The sequence below is a fragment of the Crassostrea angulata genome, chromosome 4 (genome assembly GCF_025612915.1).
Source record: "Crassostrea angulata isolate pt1a10 chromosome 4, ASM2561291v2, whole genome shotgun sequence".
NCBI lineage: Eukaryota > Metazoa > Mollusca > Bivalvia > Ostreida > Ostreidae > Magallana > Magallana angulata.
Window position 1 is genome coordinate 11,518,243 of NC_069114.1, and position 21,815 is coordinate 11,540,057.

General features: G+C 31.8%; 1 protein-coding gene across 5 annotated transcripts; it reads left to right on the forward strand.

Moving 5' to 3' along the window:
- Positions 1–10,541: 10,541 nt before the first annotated feature.
- On the forward strand, positions 10,542–21,176 carry LOC128181567 (uncharacterized). Of its 5 annotated transcripts, none has more exons than XM_052850020.1 (10): positions 10,542–10,816; positions 13,138–13,191; positions 14,608–14,685; positions 15,361–15,480; positions 15,585–15,647; positions 16,173–16,272; positions 16,377–16,397; positions 17,123–17,482; positions 17,803–18,141; positions 19,493–21,176. In XM_052850020.1, the coding sequence occupies exons 1-10, from the start codon at positions 10,736–10,738 to the stop codon at positions 19,744–19,746; spliced, it is 1,470 nt and encodes a 489-aa protein (XP_052705980.1). In that variant the 5' UTR covers positions 10,542–10,735; the 3' UTR covers positions 19,747–21,176. The 5 variants fall into 5 exon arrangements, with proteins under 5 accessions (XP_052705980.1, XP_052705981.1, XP_052705977.1 ...); XM_052850021.1 differs by having other exon boundaries at positions 13,141–13,191; XM_052850017.1 differs by lacking the exon at positions 10,542–10,816 and adding an exon at positions 11,466–11,662 and having other exon boundaries at positions 19,493–21,175.
- The last annotated feature ends 639 nt before the right edge of the window (positions 21,177–21,815 follow it).

The following is a 21,815-nucleotide window of genomic DNA, read 5'->3' on the forward strand; positions in this document are numbered from 1 at the left end:
GCTAAGAAATGCACTTCCTTTTAGTCAGGAAATTTTTTAAGGGTCTCAAGGGTCCTTATGATTTCTTTCAAAGTGTGTTCCAGTTCCAGATTCTGTATTATTTTTATAGCAATGATTTAAAGCTGAACATGACCAGGAATGGGGTAATCGTAATCAATAATCATAATCAAAGTACTGAGAGTACTAAAAGACGGGGTTTTGAAAGTTTGAATTTGTAGTTGTCCTGGATATCCTCGAATATGCTTCCAAAAGTTTGAATTATTTGTTACAATCTGTGTTAATTCGGTTTTTGCAATGTCTAAATTTTACGTTATTCCGGCCTTCATAATTGTAGAAAATTGACACAACGGTATATTCTGTAAAATAAGACCCCAAGGAAAAATTTTAAGAATTACTACTAACCGGAAAAATCAAACAACTATATCAAAGTAGATAATTTTAATCATTAGATTTATTCAATTTTGTGATCCAAGGGAAAATCCACAAGTCGGACGGTATCCGTAATAAAAGTTTTATGAAAACCCAGAAAACTCTAATACTGCTAAATTAACAAACAAAGTGAACATTTGTATACCGATCAAAAACACAGGCACCTTAGTTTAGAAATATTTTTATTACAATAAGATTCCAAGAAATTTGACAATAAAAAAATTTGTCACGGTCGCCATTTTGATTTATAAGACCGACTTATCTGACTAGATTTTCTTAATTTGCGATTCATGCAAAATTAATAGCAAAAATTAAATCCGTTTGCCACTTACTACTTTTTGTGTAAACCTGTGCATCACCTACACGAATTACGATACAACCGTTCCTTTCATTAAAAATAATTGTCCGAAAATCAGAGACATAAATAACAGAGATTGTCAACTCCGCCATTAGCGTGTAAATGTTACGGGACCAACCTTACTTTGAGAACTACAAGTGCAACAGCAATCTTGTATAAGTCATTAAATTTGAACCTGATAGTGAACGTGAACATAAACCTGTAAATATTTTAAGCATGTTTTATATATGAAATACTTACAAAAACTCTTTATTTAGTTTTTAAATTACTTTTTTAAATAAATTATTGACTTTTCACAAAGTAATGGTAATGTAATTCATTACTTCAAGAAAATTAAGTAATGGTAATGGTAATTGAATGCCCTAATTCATGAAGTAATGGTAATGTAATGCATTATTTTACAATGTAATTCACCCCAAGCCTAGTTCCAACTAAGCCGGAAAACATGAACATTAACATTTAACTTCGTTCTTCAATCGATAAGATTGTATATATTATATGATGTATAAGTCTTCCAAAATGTATAATCTATTATACATTTTGATTACAATGCATTGTTTAAAATTTAAATTCAGTTTAATCAACTAAAGAGCCAACGAACGAGAAGGCAAATTCACACTTGTTTTTATTTTCTTTGTACAAAATTCCTTTAGAGACGAACAGCAGTCATACCGCAAGTAGACTGGAAGCCAATGAAACACCTATTTAATTTGTAAAACATCTGTGTATAACCCGTCCCGATTTTAACGTCGGCTTGCGCATGAAGTTTGGTAGTAGTATTAAGGTGAAAGATTGTCAAAATAGAATTCACAACTTTTCAAAAATGGCACATTACGTTTGGAAACTTAGATTTCGATTCCACCATCAACCTCTTCTATCGATTAATGAGCTCGTACACCAACTGAATCGTCAACGGCGCTGTGCATTCAGTTAGTAACTCATTCCACATTTGAACCCGAGCAAGAATATTTTGATCAATAAAACTATTTGTTTATTTTTTTAATAGAATTTGGTTTATACGCAGAGGACTTGAAAAGATTTAATGCATGTTTTTATAATACATATTTACTGAAATGCATGAAAACTTTCTGCACTATTTTCTTACGTGTAGACTCAATTCATGTGTTCTACGCGTGCCTTCCGGTTTTGAGACTTCGGCTGACAGTAAACCAATAGACGGGGTCACGTGACCCCGTCTAAAAAGCTGTAATCGCTCATAGGTTGCTCAGTAATCATAAGTAATCATCAATTTTTCCGATTACAAGTAATAGTAATTTAATTGATTACTCTAAGGCTGTTCTCATCTCGGTGTGTATGATTTATTTTTGACGTCGTCGTGTCAATAACTGCCGTTAGGTGAGCAGACAAATTGAATAACGCGCATTAGCGCGTTATGATAATTTGTTTACTCAACTGACGGCAGTTATTGACATGACGTCAAAAATAAATTATTCAATGCTTATATTTACATTCCCTTAATGGTGAAACCAATCATTTACTTAAATAAATAGTCAGATAAATTGCAGATCACGGATGGAGTAGATTAGTAACAGCAAGAACAGCTGTTTGATAAAAACTGGTTTAAACTGGTTATCACAAAACTGTTGAGTTGGGATCGACGAGCATGAAAATATATTATCTATGAAAATTAACTCTTGAAATTTTGCTTTTAACCATAAAGTCAACTTTTTGTGAATAATTGTAAAACGTGGTGTTTTGACAACATTTCTGAAATGTATTTTTGAACCGATAACAAAGAAATCACTGTTTGAGAACTACTTACATGTATGTAAATTACAAGTAAATTCATACGCAGTGATTAGTTGTTGCATTTAGATGCAGTTAAAAGATCACAGTTGAATATAAATATAACCAGATAAAGTCTGATTTTTAGTGTGAATGCCATTTTGTGAAAGTAATGTGGATTAGATTTTTTTAGACCACCGAAATGAAGTCGGGGGGGGGGGGGGGGGCTTATGCAGACCTGGTTAAGGTTTTTGTTGCAGATCCAGGTATCTTATTTATAACTTGTCCTATCTTCACCAATCTTGCAAGGATAATGCATATGGACGTAGTTGTAGACTTGAAAGACTTGGATGCTGAATATTGGCCATGAATATTAGATGATGGAGGAGGATGAAGTTTGTTAAGCAGGTGCCTTTTGATAGTCATTTCTAAGTTATTCAAATCTTTTGTTGAGTAAATAATTTCGCGAAAATATGTACATTTTATATGTGACTATTAAGTAGGTTATTGGAATTTATGCTTAAAATGTTAAATAATAATATCACTAATTATATCATGATTCAATTTGCTTTAAATTTCGAATGAACTATTCAAAAAAGGGTAAAATTCAAGAAGTAGTCTTTATCTTGGACTATATTACGTAAGTGACAAGATCTTTTTTGAAACCTTTCAAAGTCCACGAAAAACCTATCTTAGTATATTTGTAATCTGGCGTTTCTAAAACTCTATTCAAAACCATATGATGTGGACTTCGTTTTTGTGAAAATTGATAAAATGCTTGTGTCCTGTTATTTCTTCAATGAATAAATTAAAAATGATATCAATTAAAATTTCATATAAATTTTGACGTCATAAATGAAATTAGGGTAGTTGTGTTGTGTCACAATGAAAATGTATGAGTTATATCCCTGTAGCCGCAAACCTTATCATAAAATCATTTAAAACGTGTTAAAATGACCTCAGACCTATTCTAAACGATCATAGCTACATATGTAAGTTGCGCTTGCAATTTGCGTCTAATGATATCTTTCTTGAATTGATTCGATGAAGTTTAAAAATTTTTAATTTTTTAATTCATATAAATCTTTTTAAAAGGACATCGGATTCAAAATTCATTAGACATATTATCATAACGGAAATTCTACAGAAATTGGTTAAAGGACATGCGGTAAATAGATAACGTATGTTTATTTATGTTCATGGAGAAATGTGTTATTAAGGCCAGTGATGAGCCTGTCGATGCCGGGTCATAAATCTAAATAAAACGCTTCTACTGACCACGGTGCGTCAGATCATTAGTATGCACTTAATCGCATTTACTTAAAAGGTCCGGAGATCGGAGGTAGTGTCCGTGCGTATAAAAAAGAGGTGCGGGGAAAGCGGCTCTCCAGTAGTCAACTGAAAGCTGTCTTTTGCCTCCTCTTTTTATACAGGTAAGATCATATTAAGATACTTGCGCGGTTTTAATAAAAGTTAACAAAAATGATTCAGAGGGTTCAAGTAAATATAATATCTTATTTTCAGAGTTTTTGTAATCAATTTTTATTATTATTAATTATACATTATATTATATTGTGGAATTTGATTGGAATGTTTTATTAGTAAAATTGAATAAAAGAAGTAGTCAACTGGAAGCTGTCTTTTGCCTCCTCTTTTTATACAGGGAAAGGGCTACTCCCCAGGTGATGGAGGAAAGAATTCTGGGTAATATAACGTGGCACAGACAACGCCAGGTGTCTGGTCAGGAACGAACAAGGTCCGGAGGATCAAATTAACTGAAATATCGTATTGAGCGAAATTCAAGTACGATAATATCATATTTTCTTCAATTGAACGGAAGACTGACTACTTGTATGCAACGAGAATATTTTTGCTATGGTCTTCCGTTTCCAATATGATGCATTATACAGATTCAGATTGTAATGTTCTTTCTTTCTTTCTTTCTTTCTTTCTTTCTTTCTTCTCCGTTTTTGTTAGCAGAACTTCTCACAGATGGCTACTTCAATTTTTTCCTAAAATTTTCTGGGATGATAAGAAATGATAATACCTCGAGAATTTTTTGTTTCTTCACTCTTTCAATTTTTTTCCCAGTCATCCGTTTTCTGTCCCAAGACAAATAACTTTTTTAAAAATGGTAAATACTCAAACATTCAAATTTTGCGGGATGAAAGTCCTATGTATGTAAATGTGTTTATTTTATTTAGTTTGAATTGTCATAGCTTCCTTTTGTTTGAATTTGAATTATTTAAGTATTTATAATTTTATATATTTTTAAAATATTACATGCAATGAATATATCAGTACAAAATTTTACATACGTTATCCATGCAATATAAGATAAACATAAAACTTTTTCTTACGATGAGATATCTAAAAAATCTCAGAAAAGTTTCTTTTTTGAAATGTTGTTCCCCCCGAGATAACAGAAAATAAAGCGATCAAGACACAAAGCGTTTTTTGGTGATAGACAACTAACATAAGATGTATTTATTGGGTGTCATTTAGTTACCCGTCATTTCCGTTTCTCATCGGAAGGGTTCAAACAAATCAAGATATTTTAAACTTAACGTTTTTTCTTTCATTGTTTTAAAGAAATTGATATATAACATTGCACAGTAGGCAAATGTAAACGAAGTACAAGCTTTTATTTTCATCAAGCACTTCCGTTTCTCCGGTTCCGGTCTCGAGTTCCCTCAAGATTACCGCAACGGTAAAAACTTGAACAACTTATCTTGTGTGATGATAGACTTTTCTATGAAAACTTAAACTATTTTGTTCGCTCATTAGTCATTTCTTCCGGTTGTCACCGGAAGGACTTTAAAAATTGATATTTTTTACTTTTTTTACAGGTGAGATATTTACCTTTAAAAATGCATATCATGTAGGAAAAAAATGGGAGAAATAATATTACTACAGGAAATATTGAAAATCGGCCTATACAATGTTTTTTTTTAAATCCTATAATATTTATATTTCCAATAGGAGAAAAAGTATTTCCTGCAGGAGTCTGATTCAGACAGGTAGTTTTCCTAAAGGAAATTAAAATTTCCTATTGGATTTTAAAATCCCATTGGAGATTTGTTCAAATCCTATCGGAATTTAAATTCCTGTAGGAAGTTCTTTTATTCTGGTATTATATTCTTAATATCCTTTATGCCCATACATTGATCTTAACAGTTACCAATAAAGCCTATTTAATCAAAAATCTCAAATCTTTTGTTCCATCTATGAACTGCAGCTTGTAAATTTTTCACCTAAAAAAGCAACTAAACAGTCAGTGACGAAATAATATCATTTATTAATGACGAATCAAAAACTTGCACAAAAAACTACATCATCACAAGCAGGGTGATCCCTGACAAAGTCAAGACTTATATATATATATATATATATATATATATATATATATATATATATATATATATATATATATATATATATATATATATATATATATATATCACTACTGGCTCTAAAAAGTACTGAAAGTGCCATTTTTTACTGATAATTTCTGATATTTACTGATATTGTACTGTTAGTGCTGAGAATTGCTGATATTTACTGATAAATTTACTGCTGTTACTGATAATTGCTGTTGGTTCTGATATTTACTGATATTGACTGATGCTTTTGCTGTGAGCTCTGATAATTACTGATATTTACTGAGATTTACTGTTGGTACTGAGAATTGCTGATAATTACTGAGAATTACAGGCAGGGGATTTTTAAGAGATTAATTTTAATTACTGTAACATGCAAATTATATTTATTGAAAAGTATCGATAAACAAATACCGGGCATTTTTTAAAAAGAAATATGTAAGATCTAACTAAAGTTTTATCAACAGTAACTTCTTTTTTACAACCACAAAAATTAGATTTGATTATTCTTCTTATATCTGCTTATTTATTTCAATGCATATTTTTTCTGTCTGTTCTTGTTCTAAGTTTTATTTTAGCTGATTAACACAATTCAGCACATAAATAAATGAATGTAGAAATTGCAGAATTGCTGTATATCCCATCCCCGTGCGCCAATCCACTCGATACTACAGTGTTACATTGTATATATAGAACAATCCATAGTAAAAAAAAAAATTATAAAGATTTTAACCACTTTATGTAATTGATAAACATCTATTAATGATTCTAAATTTTGAGCGATCAACTCTTTAAATGAACCGTGTTAAATATTTATAATTATAAACTTAAGATGTTTTTATCCCGGCCATAATCACTAATTTTGTTTTCAAAATAAAATCAAAAACTTTTGTTTCACATTGTATTCTTGGCCATTTATATTTGTTTATTCTGAGGCTGCAAGACATATATACAGGTGGACAATTTTCACACCTTGCCACGGTCACTCTGTCGTGTATATATTCTGAGCGCTGTCTGTTAGTTCTGAGGGTTTTCTTGATCCCAGACATAAAAAAGAATCTTTTCAGCGACTGCCAGACATATACACAGGTGGTCAATTTTCACACCTTGCCGTGGTCACCCTGTCGTGTATATAGTCTGAGTGCTCTCTGTTAGTTCTGAGGTTTTTCTTAATCCCAGACATACAAAATATTTTTTTCTGCTTGCTTTTAGGCGTGGAGATTAAATATCTAAGCGTTTATACATTAAGGAAAATCAGTTAAATTGTGTGTCTTATTTTCAAAATTATATAGCCGCTGGTCATATAACCGCATACAAGTGCATGAATAAAGTATTAATGAGAGAGAGAGAGAGAGAGAGAGAGAGAGAGAGAGAGAGAGAGAGAGAGAGAGAGGGGGGGGGGGGTTTCAATCAAATCGCTGTTGCAATCGGTGGTTATGATACTGTAATGGGACATAATCATGCTTTTGCCTTTCTGCATTGACGCCTCAAAATACGTTATAATAGATTATCTGAGAGAGAGAGAGAGAGAGAGAGAGAGAGAGAGAGAGAGAGAGAGAGAGAGAGAGAGAGAAAATTAAAGCATGATAAGCCGTAACACTTTTTCACTATATTAAGCTGGTGTTCTTTGTAGTCTTAGAAAAGTTTACACTCGAAATCTGTGTTTGAAATGGCGGTTGTGATGCTGAAATAGAACTTTATCGTGTGCTAATGCCGTTATGCCAATTTGACTCAGAAACTCAAATTTTAGGACAAGATAATATATGCGAGCTAGAGAGAGAGAGAGAGAGAGAGAGAGAGAGAGAGAGAGAGAGAGAGCAGGGTGGGCAGATTTACAATAATAGAACTAGATCATGACAACATTACTTAGCCGTGCAACAGAAGATATATTACATATGTATTAAAAGAGAAAGAGTGAAAGGTCGGACAATAAAAATTATTCTTCGCCGATTGTTACCTATTTTGATTTCAGCAAATGGTAGGAGAGAGAGAGAGAGAGAGAGAGAGAGAGAGAGAGAGAGAGAGAGAGAGAGAGAGAGAGATTATTTATCCAACTTTTTTGAATCAATTGAATGCGGAACAAATAAGATGATGAATATGAAAATCATTCTAATACGTTATTTATATTGTTGTCAATAAAAATAATACTTTTCTCTTTGAATAAATATTCTCAAGATCATGGATTCCTGTATACGGATATTACGTAATGTCATACAGAAGGTGCCAGACTGACAATTTACAAGGTTGAATTGCGACATTCAAACCTCTTGATCTGCTGAAAGTATGTATACTATACACAGATACTGCCTCGCTAATCTTTCTGTGAAGTAAAACCTCAAAGACATTATAAAGTCCTGACCGGGTATCTCTCTATTTTGAAAAGAAAAATAATCATGTTAAGAATTATGGGGTTTTTGATTGTTGAAAAAAAATGTCCACCGCATTTAGAAATTAAAATTTTTGTGGAGTCTGCCTGAAGTTTAAGTACCAGTTTTTGACCGGCTTTCTAATATTGTCTAAAATGTGATCTGTGAGTTTCCGAAGTTCAAAAGAAGCTAAATATCAAATAAATAAAACTTAAGAATATATAATTAAATAAATTATGTTAAATCTGAAATATGTGGTATTTAATAATTAAAAGACAATGTTTTGGGCCTTAAAATATTCTCAGTAATTATACGCAATTCTCAGTACCAACAGTAAATCTCAGTAAATATCAGTAATTATCAGAGCTCACAGCAAAAGCATCAGTAAATATCAGTAAATATCAGAACCAACAGCAATTATCAGTAACAGCAGTAAAATTATCAGTAAATATCAGCAATTCTCAGCACTAACAGTACAATATCAGTAAATATCAGAAATTATCAGTAAAAAATGGCACTTTCAGTACTTTTTAGAGCCAGTACTTATAAGTAGATCCGGCGAAAATTTTAGTGATGCAGATATCAAAGAAATATTTCGACCCATCAGAAGCGCCAATATCTTATCAGAGTAATAACAATTAAATGATTCATGCGTCTTTTTGTAAAAATTGAAATTCTAGGAAATAGGCCTTCAGCACGAGGCTCAAAATTTTACTGTGGAACTAATTGGGTAAAATAAAACTACGTGGTCTAAATGTAAATGACAATAACAACTGCAGGGGTGTAGAAGGGATCAAAGCGGGGATCGTTACCTCTTCTCCTGAAAAATCGAAACGCGTATCAAATTCTCTTACCCCAGAAAAGGGGGTTTCGGAACCCCCCCCCCCCCCCCCCCCGCAGAAATGAAATTATTCTTGCACCTACTCTATGATTTTAAAAATACTGAATCCGCGCCGTGTTAATATGTCAAAAGATAAAGAAATGCCGTAAGCACACTGTATATTGGTTTACGCCCATAAGGAGAAATCATAATTGCAAGGCGGACCTGTGGATTCATATACCAATCGTAATTTGTGGTGTTTTTCAATCGAAATCGGGTAAAATTTGATAAATTGCAATTTTTTCTATAATTTATCATTTTCGTTCCAAATTCTTTATAAAATATCATTAACACTGTGCCGGATAATTATGCCAGTGCCAAGGTGGCATTTTTGCACCCGCTTAAGCTGCATATATCGAAAAATTCAAATATGCCATATGATAGACCAGTGCTTACAGAGTTAACAACCACCTTTGTTAATCAGTGTATCTCACCTGTCATGTAAGATATTTACTTTTCAAAAATAAATTCATATAGGAAAATAATTTTTCCCATAGGAAAATCAATATTCCTATAGGTAATTTGAAATTTCCTATCGGATTACAAGAACTTCTTATAGGAATTTCAATTCCGATAGGAAAATTTAATATCCTATAGGAAAACTACCTGTCTAAATCAAATTCCTACAGGAATTACCATTGTCTAATAGAAAATATAATTCCTACAGGACTTTTTAAAAATCCTATAGGACTGTCAATATTTCCTTTAGGAGAGTCAATTCTCCTATGGGAATTATCATTTTCCGATGGGATATTATTTTTAAAGGTAAATATCTCACCTGTCAGGTGAAACACACTAAAAACAAAAGTGGTTATATACTCTCTAGACAATGGTCTATCATTTGGTATTCATGGATTTTTCCGAAACTGCATTTTAAGCGGGTGCAAAAATGCCACCTTGGCACTGGCATAATTATCCGGCACAGTGTTCATTGTTTAGTAAGTACTGCATGTGACTATAATTATGTTGTTCTGTAAATTTTATCTATAGTTTAAAGAGAATTACAATTTTGATTTTCATAAATATTTATCGACAAATTAAATACTTGACCAAAGGATCTTTAGAATTTATTTATTCATATTTATATTACCCATTAATTGACACCAAATCTTAAGATCTAAAATACCCTGTTTTTCCTCAAAACATTTTTTTCCAATTTCAATGAAAAAATACAAAAAAAATATCATGCAAAATAACTGGAAGCCGATATTGATCACTGTTTTGTGGAATCATATTTCAAAAAAGATTCTCGATCGATCCATCAAATAGAATGCTGGTGCATCGAGGAACTTTAATTCAAAGATCAATAGTCCAGCAGACTTTTAAAACCTTGAATCAGCGAACCATGACAGGCTTTCTAACTGTGAGTCCTGTCTACAGGTGCGTTTGTGTAGAAGGAGCGGATATACGACAGCTTGTACGATGTTTCAACATAACTGGTAACAACTATACCTGTATGGAATACATGGTTTACCTGGTCGTGAGAATGATGCCACTGCTAGTGGGGATTTGAAAACCAAAGGCTGCAATCCATATACAAGATAGTTCTAGTAGTTACTTCTTCTACATAGTAAAGATGGAAAATTTATTTGATGCTGATGATGCTGATGATGCTGATGACTTGGACAGAAATTATTTTAATGATAGAAATATATCAGTAAGTTTCAGAGAGAGAGAGAGAGAGAGAGAGAGAGAGAGAGAGAGAGAGAGAGAGAGAGAGAGAGAGAGAGAGAGAACTAGGAAGTAAAATACGTTTTGGTTTTTTAATGAATTGTAGATCGCTATCAACCATTTACACCATGTGTGGGTGCATGCGTTCCTTTACAACAATAGCGTGCATTGTTGAGACCAACGACTGTATAATCATGAATAATTCAATGTATAGAATTTCAATCTTTAAAATATGCATTTTAGGCATGTATAATGAAAATTACAGTATTCCTTTTCTTCTAAACCCCTAAACTCTGTCTGTCTGTCCGTTTCTCTGTTTCTCTGGCTCTATCTCCATATTCTATAACATCTTCCCTTCTGAAGACATTTTTAAAAGTTAAAATCGAGTATTGATTTTGTATGTATTATTACTCTTTATTCACAAATTATGATCACCAGTCAAAACATTTTTACCGTCTTTTGTGCGTGACATTTTCAGACACGTTGACAACATTTCTCAAAAGAAACAGACTATTTATAGGTTCATTTACTAGGTATTCTTCAAACCATGCAATATTTAAAGCAACAAAGAATTTGCCAACTGCTGAATACGTATTCGTTCATGCAGAACCCTTTAGATTTAATAAAAGAGACTTTTAAATTTCCATATATACCCAACAGTCAAACACCCGAGTTCTACATTTATATCATTCTTAGACGAAAATTTATTCGACATGTTTGCTTCCTGATTTTCCAACGCTTCAAAGCAATGGCCACGGGACAAGTTTCCGACTTTTATCAAAATAGTAAAATAACGGATTTTAATTTGAGCAACTCTAGTGTATATTCTACGGTAAGTAAATGTAACGTGTGCTTATTAATTTTCCCCATATTCTAACATATAGACGTAATTATTTAGAACCGGGAAGTTTAAGTCATTACGATTCATTGTTATATTGGCCAAGTTCGATCTTTGCCATTAGTTGGCGTGAGCTCTGGACTTGTAAATTCTACACACATTCAACACATTTAAATAATCTGCTATTTTTCTTTAAGTAAAACGGAATTATATTACGTTGTGCTATTTTAATTCCTCTTTCGTTTCTATCTATTTGCGGTGATGATTAATGGATTCTTGGAATATCTTTAAAAAGAACAGGAAAGGAGCCTTGATTTCTCTGAGCATTATCGAGAAAAAAGCATTATTAATAGTGATCAACTTGTCGTTTCTTGGGGAGGGAGGGATTGCTTTAAGAAACAGGTGGGGGAGGGATCGGGGTGTTTTGAATAGTCACTTAAATAGAAATTATCTAGAATGCACCATGCTGGCTAATGCAACAATTCATTGTCGCTTTCATTTATACGTCATAGGGAGATACCAATAGTTTTGGGAATTTCAATTGAAGTCAATCATAAACTAAATTACGTAATACTATATATATTGAGTTGAATAATTATGAAAACGGCAAATTTTTAAACAGGCGATCATGCGTACTGATGATAAATCTTTAGAATGTTAAACTACAGATGAATTCAAAAACTCAACAAAGTACAGATAGATCAATATTGATTTATTCAAGTGCATCATGCAAATAGCTTGTCTCTATTTGAATGGCATTTAAGAATATTTAAAAGACATTGGATGTAAACTTTTTAATTTACACTATGCTCAAAGTCCACAACAATCGCAAAAATTGGGTTTGAATATGTACATTGTAGATCAACTGCTCACATATATACCAGTCCATTAATTAAACTAAATAAAACACTGAATAAAAAAGGTAAAAATCTACCCTATCAACATTTGTTGACCTATAAAAACTTAATATATGGTCTTTTAATTAAAAAAGAAAACATGTCTCAAATTGTTATTTAAATTTGTGATCAGTTTGAATTAGTTTTAACATAAAACAAAATGAAATAAGCCCTTTCAAAATTTTACTTTGATATCGATCAAAATTGCAATGCATATGAATTAAATGTATGCATAATTTTTCAAAACAACGATTAACATATTTTGTTAGAGTTTAAAAAGAATATCTAATAAGAAACCGCAGTCGCAATGCTTTTAAAAACTCTAATATGATCTAATTCAAATAATATATGGACTGGAGGATATAAGGTGTGTGTGTGTGGGGGGGGGGGGGGGGGTAGTTAGACCTATGAAGTCTAATACACGCATCTCCTAAGCATTGTATTAAAATTTTAGAAATTACGATAAAATTTGTTCAATTTAAATCAATACTCTATATGTTTTTCTCTGCCTGTCTCTCTCTGAAAAATTAACCTTTAAAATTTAAAATTAACATTTGTTTGCATAATTCACAGCAGAGTTACGATGACGTCCAAGCTATTACTCCCAAAACACAGCCTGTGTCACCGGTATGTATGCATTTTTATAGGATGTTCAATTTTAAACACAAAAGTCTTGTGAATTAAAAAAATGCTTTTTTAATTATCCTTTAATCTTTAAAAGTTCTGATTTCCTGTTCAAACTTCAAAATGATCACGTCGTTTGTAATTGCTATTTTTAATCACTAATTGTGTTAGTCAAAAACAAAGGAGGTAAGACTCCTTCTTTAATTGTGTTGCTTCAGTTGGTGGCTAATTTTTGTAGATGGTTAATTTTCGTGGATTTCGTGAGTTTCCCTCACCAATGAACATAATCATTAATGATGTAGATAAGTCCTTAAAATAGTAGCGTCATTTGGAAACCCGCGAAAAATTACCATCAACGAAAGCTGAACCACAGAAATGAAATGATATCTATAATATGTGCATTATCTATTGACCCTTTGAGTGTAAAATTACAAAACGAAATACTATTACTTCTGATTTAAAGCACTGCCTATTTTAAGTCTTCTTTATCATGTTGAAATCAAATAAAAAATTAATTTTTATGAAGCGACCCTGGTCGGTACCTTATAAAGTCAAATTTATTATGCAGATGGACAAAAGGTAGTAAACATTTTACAATGAACATGATGACTGCCTTACTACTACATTGTAAGCCTTCCTTTACAGTCCGTGTATTATGCACGCCGAGACAAAGAGACCTCACGTCATTAGTCAAGAGTTTAAATATCTGTGGAATTGTATCTTCCGGGTTTGAACACTAATCAACGATGGCAAGCCTTTTAAATAAATCTATATCTTTTATTTCGTTTTTAAAATCCACTTGAATACTAAAACTTAAATACAGTAATTTGCATTACTTTTCGGTGAATGCTATTGTTCTTTGTTTGTTTGTCTGTTTTTTTGTTTATTTGTTTCTTTGTTTTTTTTATATTATGTTCAATTAAATTTCTATGTATCAATTTTCTCAAAGGAAAAAAAATAATAATACACAAACAGAAGCTAAGTTGCATGGCAAACAAACAGACAAACAGCTTCGGAGAACAAATTATAAGACGCATTTTAAGATAACCACTCAGAACATTATTTAATATTTTTATGTTTGAGAATTAGGAACTAGTCTTCCGGGTTTTATACAATATCTATTGTGCCTGTAATATGTACAACGTTTTATATTCCAAGACTATTTTTTAAATGAACTTTAAATCAATCTGAAACACCGATATGTTGATATAGCCGTTCTGTATAACATTTAACGATGAAGGTTTTTTTAAACTTCGTGACAAAAGGCCTAAAATTATTAGATTTTTTTCCTTATTAATAGAGAAAGTCATGCCATATGCATAAATAAATATGACGTCAATCTAAAGAAACATTTTCTGAGGATCAAACTATCATAACTTTTAAAAACTATTTTTATTTAACACATGTTTTTCGTTTCAGAGCGCTGTAGATTTCTCAAAAATCCACACGGGTTCACCAAGTTCATATAACCCGGGCGCAAAATTGGACCCTAGTTCTGTAAGTACATTTATCTGTTAATATGCATTCGTACTTTGGCAGTAAAAAAACTTCTTGATTACATGAATTATGACAATCTTATTTATACAACCGAGTATAAACAGTTTATTTTATCTCTATGGTTGTAGTTTATACAACATAGAGAATATTACAAACATATACACAATTTACACTCTATGCTTGAGTAGAGGGAAAAAATTAACAATTATATTGGTTCTGTACAAAATAAATATTTAATGTACATTTTTATGTAGATAAATATATAAAAAATTAACAACCCAGGACTTATATGCTGTAGGATTACGGAGGTCCTAAAAATCATCTTGGCCGAAAGACCGGCTAGCTATGCCAAATGTTCATTGCTTACAGAGTCTAGCTGATTCTGTAATGGTTTTTCGATTTGTTTCAATGACTTGTCTTTGGTAGTAGGATTGTACATATCAGTAAGGTTAGAACAACTCTAAACACACCCCTGCCCCAATTTTAAGGAGTTGCAGTTTCCATAGCGCTAAGGGTTAATATTTGGCGGCATATGCTTTACAACGGGTTATCATGGATTTGATTTTAATTAGCATCATCATTAGCATAATTTATTCATCAAAGGAACACTTGTCCGACAAAAATACAATATGCGAAATGAATACGTTCATTTTAAGAAATATTATTCGTCTTCAGTTACAGACTAACAAGGACTCCAGGACTCTAGGAAATGGTTCCATTGGTTTTAACAAAGACAGAGAGGAAATAACTTTTTCACAGGAGCCCTACACTCCTTCCGAAAGAGATTACCCTGTGGTAAATCTCTCTCTCTCTCTCTCTCTCTCTCTCTCAAAGCAAATAGTTATACGTAAAATCGATGAACCATATAACACTAAATTGTTATAATTTTTAAAACGAAGGATAAATCCAAAAAGAAGGACGACGATGATGAACAACCCAAAAAGAAGGTCCGTTACATGGACGTGAGTACTTTAAATTTTATAGATTAATTCGAACACTCTCGTTATTTTCATATAGGACAAATATGATATTGTCACTGAAAAACTTTTTCATAGTAAATTTTTCATAAATTAAGAAAAAAAAGTGAAAGTTAAAATCACACATTTTTGAAAATCAAACTTAAGTTAAAATTATATATTACTATATACTTTACCTCTATATACAATTCAATTTTATATAACTTCTGAAATAGTTTTTAAGAAAATTGAATAAAACATCTGTTGTCGGGTTGTGTGCCATACAATGAAACAATTGCGTTGCTATTGGTGTAATGCCTTCAACAATAAATGATGTTAAAAACTTTATAATTGAAAGAAATAAAAAAAAATATATTCAAGGGTATTTTCAGTTAATAGAATAAATAACAAGAAAACAATAGAAGCAAAATACTATTACTGAAAACAACTAACCCAAATATAAAGTGGAATTTTACTTTACACATTGTACTCGTTCAAGTTTTGATTTATTTTCACTTTCATTTTTAACAGTCCGCCCGGTTTATAATAGCATCAGTGTTTATCGCTGTGGCCATATTGGCGGTGGTTGTGGTGACTGTTGAGTACGAAAATACACAGGACACAAGGACAAGTAAGAGAGAGAGAGAGAGAGAGAGAGAGAGAGAGAGAGAGAGAGAGAGCAAAGTGACCAAAAAAATAATTGTGTTTGTGAGCATTTTTATATTTTCATTTCAGGTGCTTCATCCGTTGACTTTCGTAAGTATTTTCAATAGATATCATCAATTTTATTTAAAACAATTAATTCTAGTAAGAATAAACTCATAATAATAAAAAAAAATGGGTTTCCAACAACACTTTCACATTTTGCTGGCCTGGCACGTGCTTAGACTCTATGACGTTTAATAGTAGGGATGATCTTCGATTAATAGCAAACACTCACATCTCCATTTACATTACTATTCCTTTATAACTTATTTTTAAATATTTAAACATATTTTGCACTGTAATTCAATTTGTTCTATGATATACAAAGCTAACAGTTTGATAAGATACTAATGTTTTAGGATTAATTATACATATATGTATTTAATTTAAAGCATCTTAACAACATGTTTCATTTTTTTTTAAGTTATACTGGACACTAAATGTTGTTAAGAATAAAACAATTTAAATTCACGATATAACCATTGATTAACATTTTTCCAATTGTGTATTGTTTGGTTAGAAAGTGAAGAAAAAGTTACTTTGATTGAAGAGGGTTTTGATAACATGATTAGTAGATGAATAACTAACGCTTTAATTAATATTGTGTGCTGTTACATGTAGAAAAAAAATTGTGAACAAAAAACAATATCATGTTATTACAATTATAGCTAGACAAAATTTTTGTTTATCTGGAAATAAGGTACATCAAAATAGAGATGTGTTAAATGTATACAAGTACCTCCACTAAGCAACTCAGCTACTATTATATATTGTAGAATGTATATTGATTCCAAATGACACTACAGCAGCGAAAAAACTGAAATTTAATACGACGATAGAAATATTGTGTGACTATTCAGAAAAAATCGCTAGTGACGTTTACAACTCGACTCTACTGATGGAATTCAAACCCGAGTATTACCTTCTGCAAACTCAAAACGCCATGGAGATTAATCACACCCTACTGCCGACCACGGTTCAAGCAGGACGGTGGCAAATCAGCGTGTCCCACCCTCAACGCAGGATAAGGATCCTTGGGGATCCGGTGAAGTGCGGGGGTGACGGATATTTTAGAATTACATTAATACAAAAGCCTAATAAAATATACCCAAGTGACGTGAACATCCAAATTGAAAGTAAGAGAGCATGGTTGAATTTAAAGACACATTTTTACTTCTTTAAATGTTTTTGACTAAAGCGATTTTGAACACATTCTTAAAAACAAATTAGCCCCTCCCCCCCCCCCCCCCATAATTAGACTCGTATTAGATGCTACACAAATGGCACAAATGGAATCTGATGAGCAAAAATCAAGTCACTTTTGAAAGAATAACTATAAGACATACAATTAATTGAGTAAATCGGTCCCTTTTTCTATAAATAGAAGAGGTTTTAATAACATTTTCTAACTTTCGTTAATATGGAGAGAAATGAAAATAGAACTTATTTTTTATAGGCGAAACTTCTGAAGTACAGTTGGAGGTTGGTCAGTCAAAAGCAGACGGGCAATACAAGATCACGTGCTCCTCAACAAGCGATTGTACGCCTGCGCCAATAACCTTGCTTGGATCTCTTGGAAATAAGGTTGTTCCCTTATATGGAATGAACTTCACGTGCATCATTAAATATAACGACTATGATGGTTGGTCCGTAAATTGTACCGGAAGTATTCCCAAAAGTGTTGTCAGTTCTATTGACGAGATCACGTGCCGTCCTATCCTTGAAGACAAAAAAGAGGCTGACAAAACGGAAGCTAAAGTTTCCAAGGATGTACTCCTTTGTAACAATGATGAAAGTACGTACAGTTTATCATTTTGGTTTACTAACAGAGCTAAATGTATAGAACTTACAACAATAATTATTAAGGGCGACGGTTGTTGTTCCATAAGAAAAGCAAACAATGCGTTCAAAATCGATTGATATATGTGATTGTTTACTTTTGAGAAAAATATGGTTAATATACATGTACTACGTACAATGTAATCCTTTCAATCAATTCATCTGGTTGTACTGTGATTATTTTACTACTAAGCCGTTTGCAACTAGAATGCTGAATTGCATGTAGTAGTAAGGTTTTCTTTTATTGTACTTGAGGTGATAGAACCTAACTTGATTTCACTATGTGTTGAAACCTTGACAAATAGTGTGGCATATGTAAAAGTGGCATAATGCATTCAAATAAATGAAATATTATGTCTTATAATTATAAATGCTTCATAATGCTGAGTTTTGGCGGTGTCATTAAACATGTCCTTAGCCTATTATCAATTAATGTTTACATTTCCAGTGTCTTGGTAATAACACTACGAATCGATTTTGTAATGCATAATCCAGTACATTTCATCAATGACTTCTTTGATAGTTCATCGTACAATGGCTGAAAATCATATATAACTAATAAGGAATCCTTCTTTGCATAATGTAAAGTGATCAAATACAATCGGGCGTTATCAAATCTATGAAAAAGCCGCTTAGGTTTGATCCCTCTGACCGTATTTAACCACCTCTTAATACTCAAAGAATGACTATATTTCTTAAGTAGTTGTAAAAGTCTTTGGAATCGGTTTACATGACAACATGTTATGAAAATTAAATTGAAAACTAAATCCTGGACCATCATGCCACTTCTAGGGATAATTTTGTTCAGTGTCTTATATATGTTATACACAGTGCATCATGAATTTAAAACATAACACATGGTTAAATGACTGCATTTGTTATTGTTGCAATTGATTTAAAATGCTCATCTGTAAATAGTGCATGTAAGATCTGTAAACAACTGCTGAAAATGGTAGTAAAGTTTTCTCTTTTTGAGAACTAGTACGGCTTTTTAACAAGATACTATATAAAGGGTTATTTCCGCCCCTTGTTATTTTCACTCTTCTACACTTGCAAACGGGTTCGCCCCGTCCTAAATTCGCACAGACTCGCTTGTGTGCTAAAGAAATAGCTTGCACATTTGAATTCGCCCAGTCTTAAAATTCGCACGCTGACAACGAGGGCAAAAGGGGTGAAAATAAAACGGGGCGAATATTTTACTTTTTACAGTATGTTTTAAGAATAAAGTGCATTATATTTGCTAAAGAGTACTGTATTAAACGCATGATAATAATATTTCTAATAGTTTTGATCCTTTTTTTCTACAGCCTGTAACTTTCAATGCCCTAAACAGAATCAGGACAAATATTATTCGGATCCAAAATTTTGCAACATTTTCCACCGCTGTGTGAACGAGAGACTGTACACGGCTCCCTGTGGGAAGGGTACATACTTCTCTACTAAAAGGTGCGCCTGTAGCCATATTAATGACGTCATAGGAGAAAATAGCTGCAATACGGACGGACTTAGACTCAAGGGAGGAAAGGACAAAGAACTGTGTACTGATTCCACTCGAAGATAGCGAGCTTACCTTAAGGTTACATCTGTATGAGTTCTTCAAAGCATAGTGAAGAATAGAATATCATTTTTCATTTCATCTTTATGTCATCACGTAGCTTATATTTTAATTTTAGAAGGCACGATTTTCTGTTTATATAGCACATTGTATGTTTGATTATGATTTTTGTTCATCCGCGATACATGTTCTTTGCGCATGATTGTCATACAATGATAAAAGTATTTTAAACACACAGTAAACGTCATATGTTTCTTTCTTTTTCATTTTCGATGCCAGTAAAAGGAGTAAAAAGCAAATCATGAATAACGAAATTCAACTCAGCATTTGTTATACCCCTGAAAATGGATTCATTCAAATTCATTTAACATTATACTCTGCTAATAAATTGAGGATCAAAAAATCAAAGTACATCAAATTTGTGCTGATAATACATTTGTGAACAGACATTGTAACATGCACCAGATTTACTATATTGATTTCTCAGATTTCGTTGTCAATAAATATTTTCATGTTGAAACTAAAGTTATTTGCATTTTTTGTTCGGATGAAATAAATAACAATTTTTATGCATTAACATATAACTTAGATTTTTACTCTGAAAACTTTATTAATTTTTTTTATCCATTAAAATAAAATCAATATACAATTGAAGTGGATATTGACAAATAATGAAAAGTATTTTTTTAAATAAAATATCTTTATCCAACTCAAACACTAAACATTGGCTTGAATTCTAAGGATAAAAATTTGACCATGATTCTATTATTTATCTCAATTTGACAAAAGTACGATAAGAACAGAAGGTAGCGAGAATCGACAAATAATATCAATTTATTCAGAAATCATGGTAAAGGGCATCCAAATACGAAGACATTAACTTTAGTTTAAGATATTACAACGCACAAATCAAACAACGATTTTAATATTTCGTGGACCAAGACAATATCTCACATCCCCTTTGTTTTAAGATGTAGATATAAATCATGAACTTAGAGAAGAAGAAAATATCAGTGTAATTATAAATAATTTTTCAACCAATACGACTTTTGAAATAAATAATGTACTAGAGCTGCAATTTGTGCTAGATGCATTTGCGGATTTGAATGACGGAATATTAAACACAAGGGTGTCCTTTTAAAAAAGAGGCATATGGTCATGGTATTAAACTGGTATTTTGATACTTTAGAAAGAAATTATATGTCTATTTTAAATGTTTACAATACGAAGCAAATGTTTTAATGAAGGTCAGCAAAAATGTGTACACCCTTTGTCAAGTTTTTCAAAACAAGATGCAGAGCATTGTAACAGAGCATATATTTAATTAATAATATGCGAAAAAGCTGCATGTCATGATTTTGTTTTGCAAATATATGTATACTCTGATAAAAGCTTACTTTTTTCTCTTTTACAAACTATTACAATGTATGAACTTTTTTAAATATATGCCATTTGTAAGAGAGATGTTACATTTTTTCAAATCTAAATAGTTTTTTTTCCTTTCATATAGTAAACTACATAAATAATATGAGAGAAATGCAGACAATTGTTTACATCATAAAAAAAGAACGAAAGAAAACGGCTTTGCGTTGTTTTAAATTAAAGAAATTAAAGGAATTTTCTTTCTAAAAGATATAGCCGTTTGTAGATATTGATATAAATGAGAAGACATTAGGTGAACATGCGCACTGTGTAATAAATGATAATATTAATACTATGCTGTTTAAAAAGTTCCCACTACTTTCGACACAATATTTCAAAGAATGATGTTTTTGTTCATCTCTTCTGGAAGTGTTCGAAATTGTGTCATTATACCGGTATCTGGCCAAAGCATTATGAATGATCAATTTAAAACATATCCTTATATTCAAAATACAATCAACAATCTCTCAAAGTTCTATTTATTTATAATTATTATCTCTTGTATTCCGAAACATACATTTGATAGGTAGTTATAGTTTTCTCTTCCCAACAGCTCCGTCAAAAATGCTTTGAGTACAGATAAATGCAGAAGTTTATACCTGATTAATATATCGGTAGTAATGAAAACTATTTCACTACACATTACTGTTGAA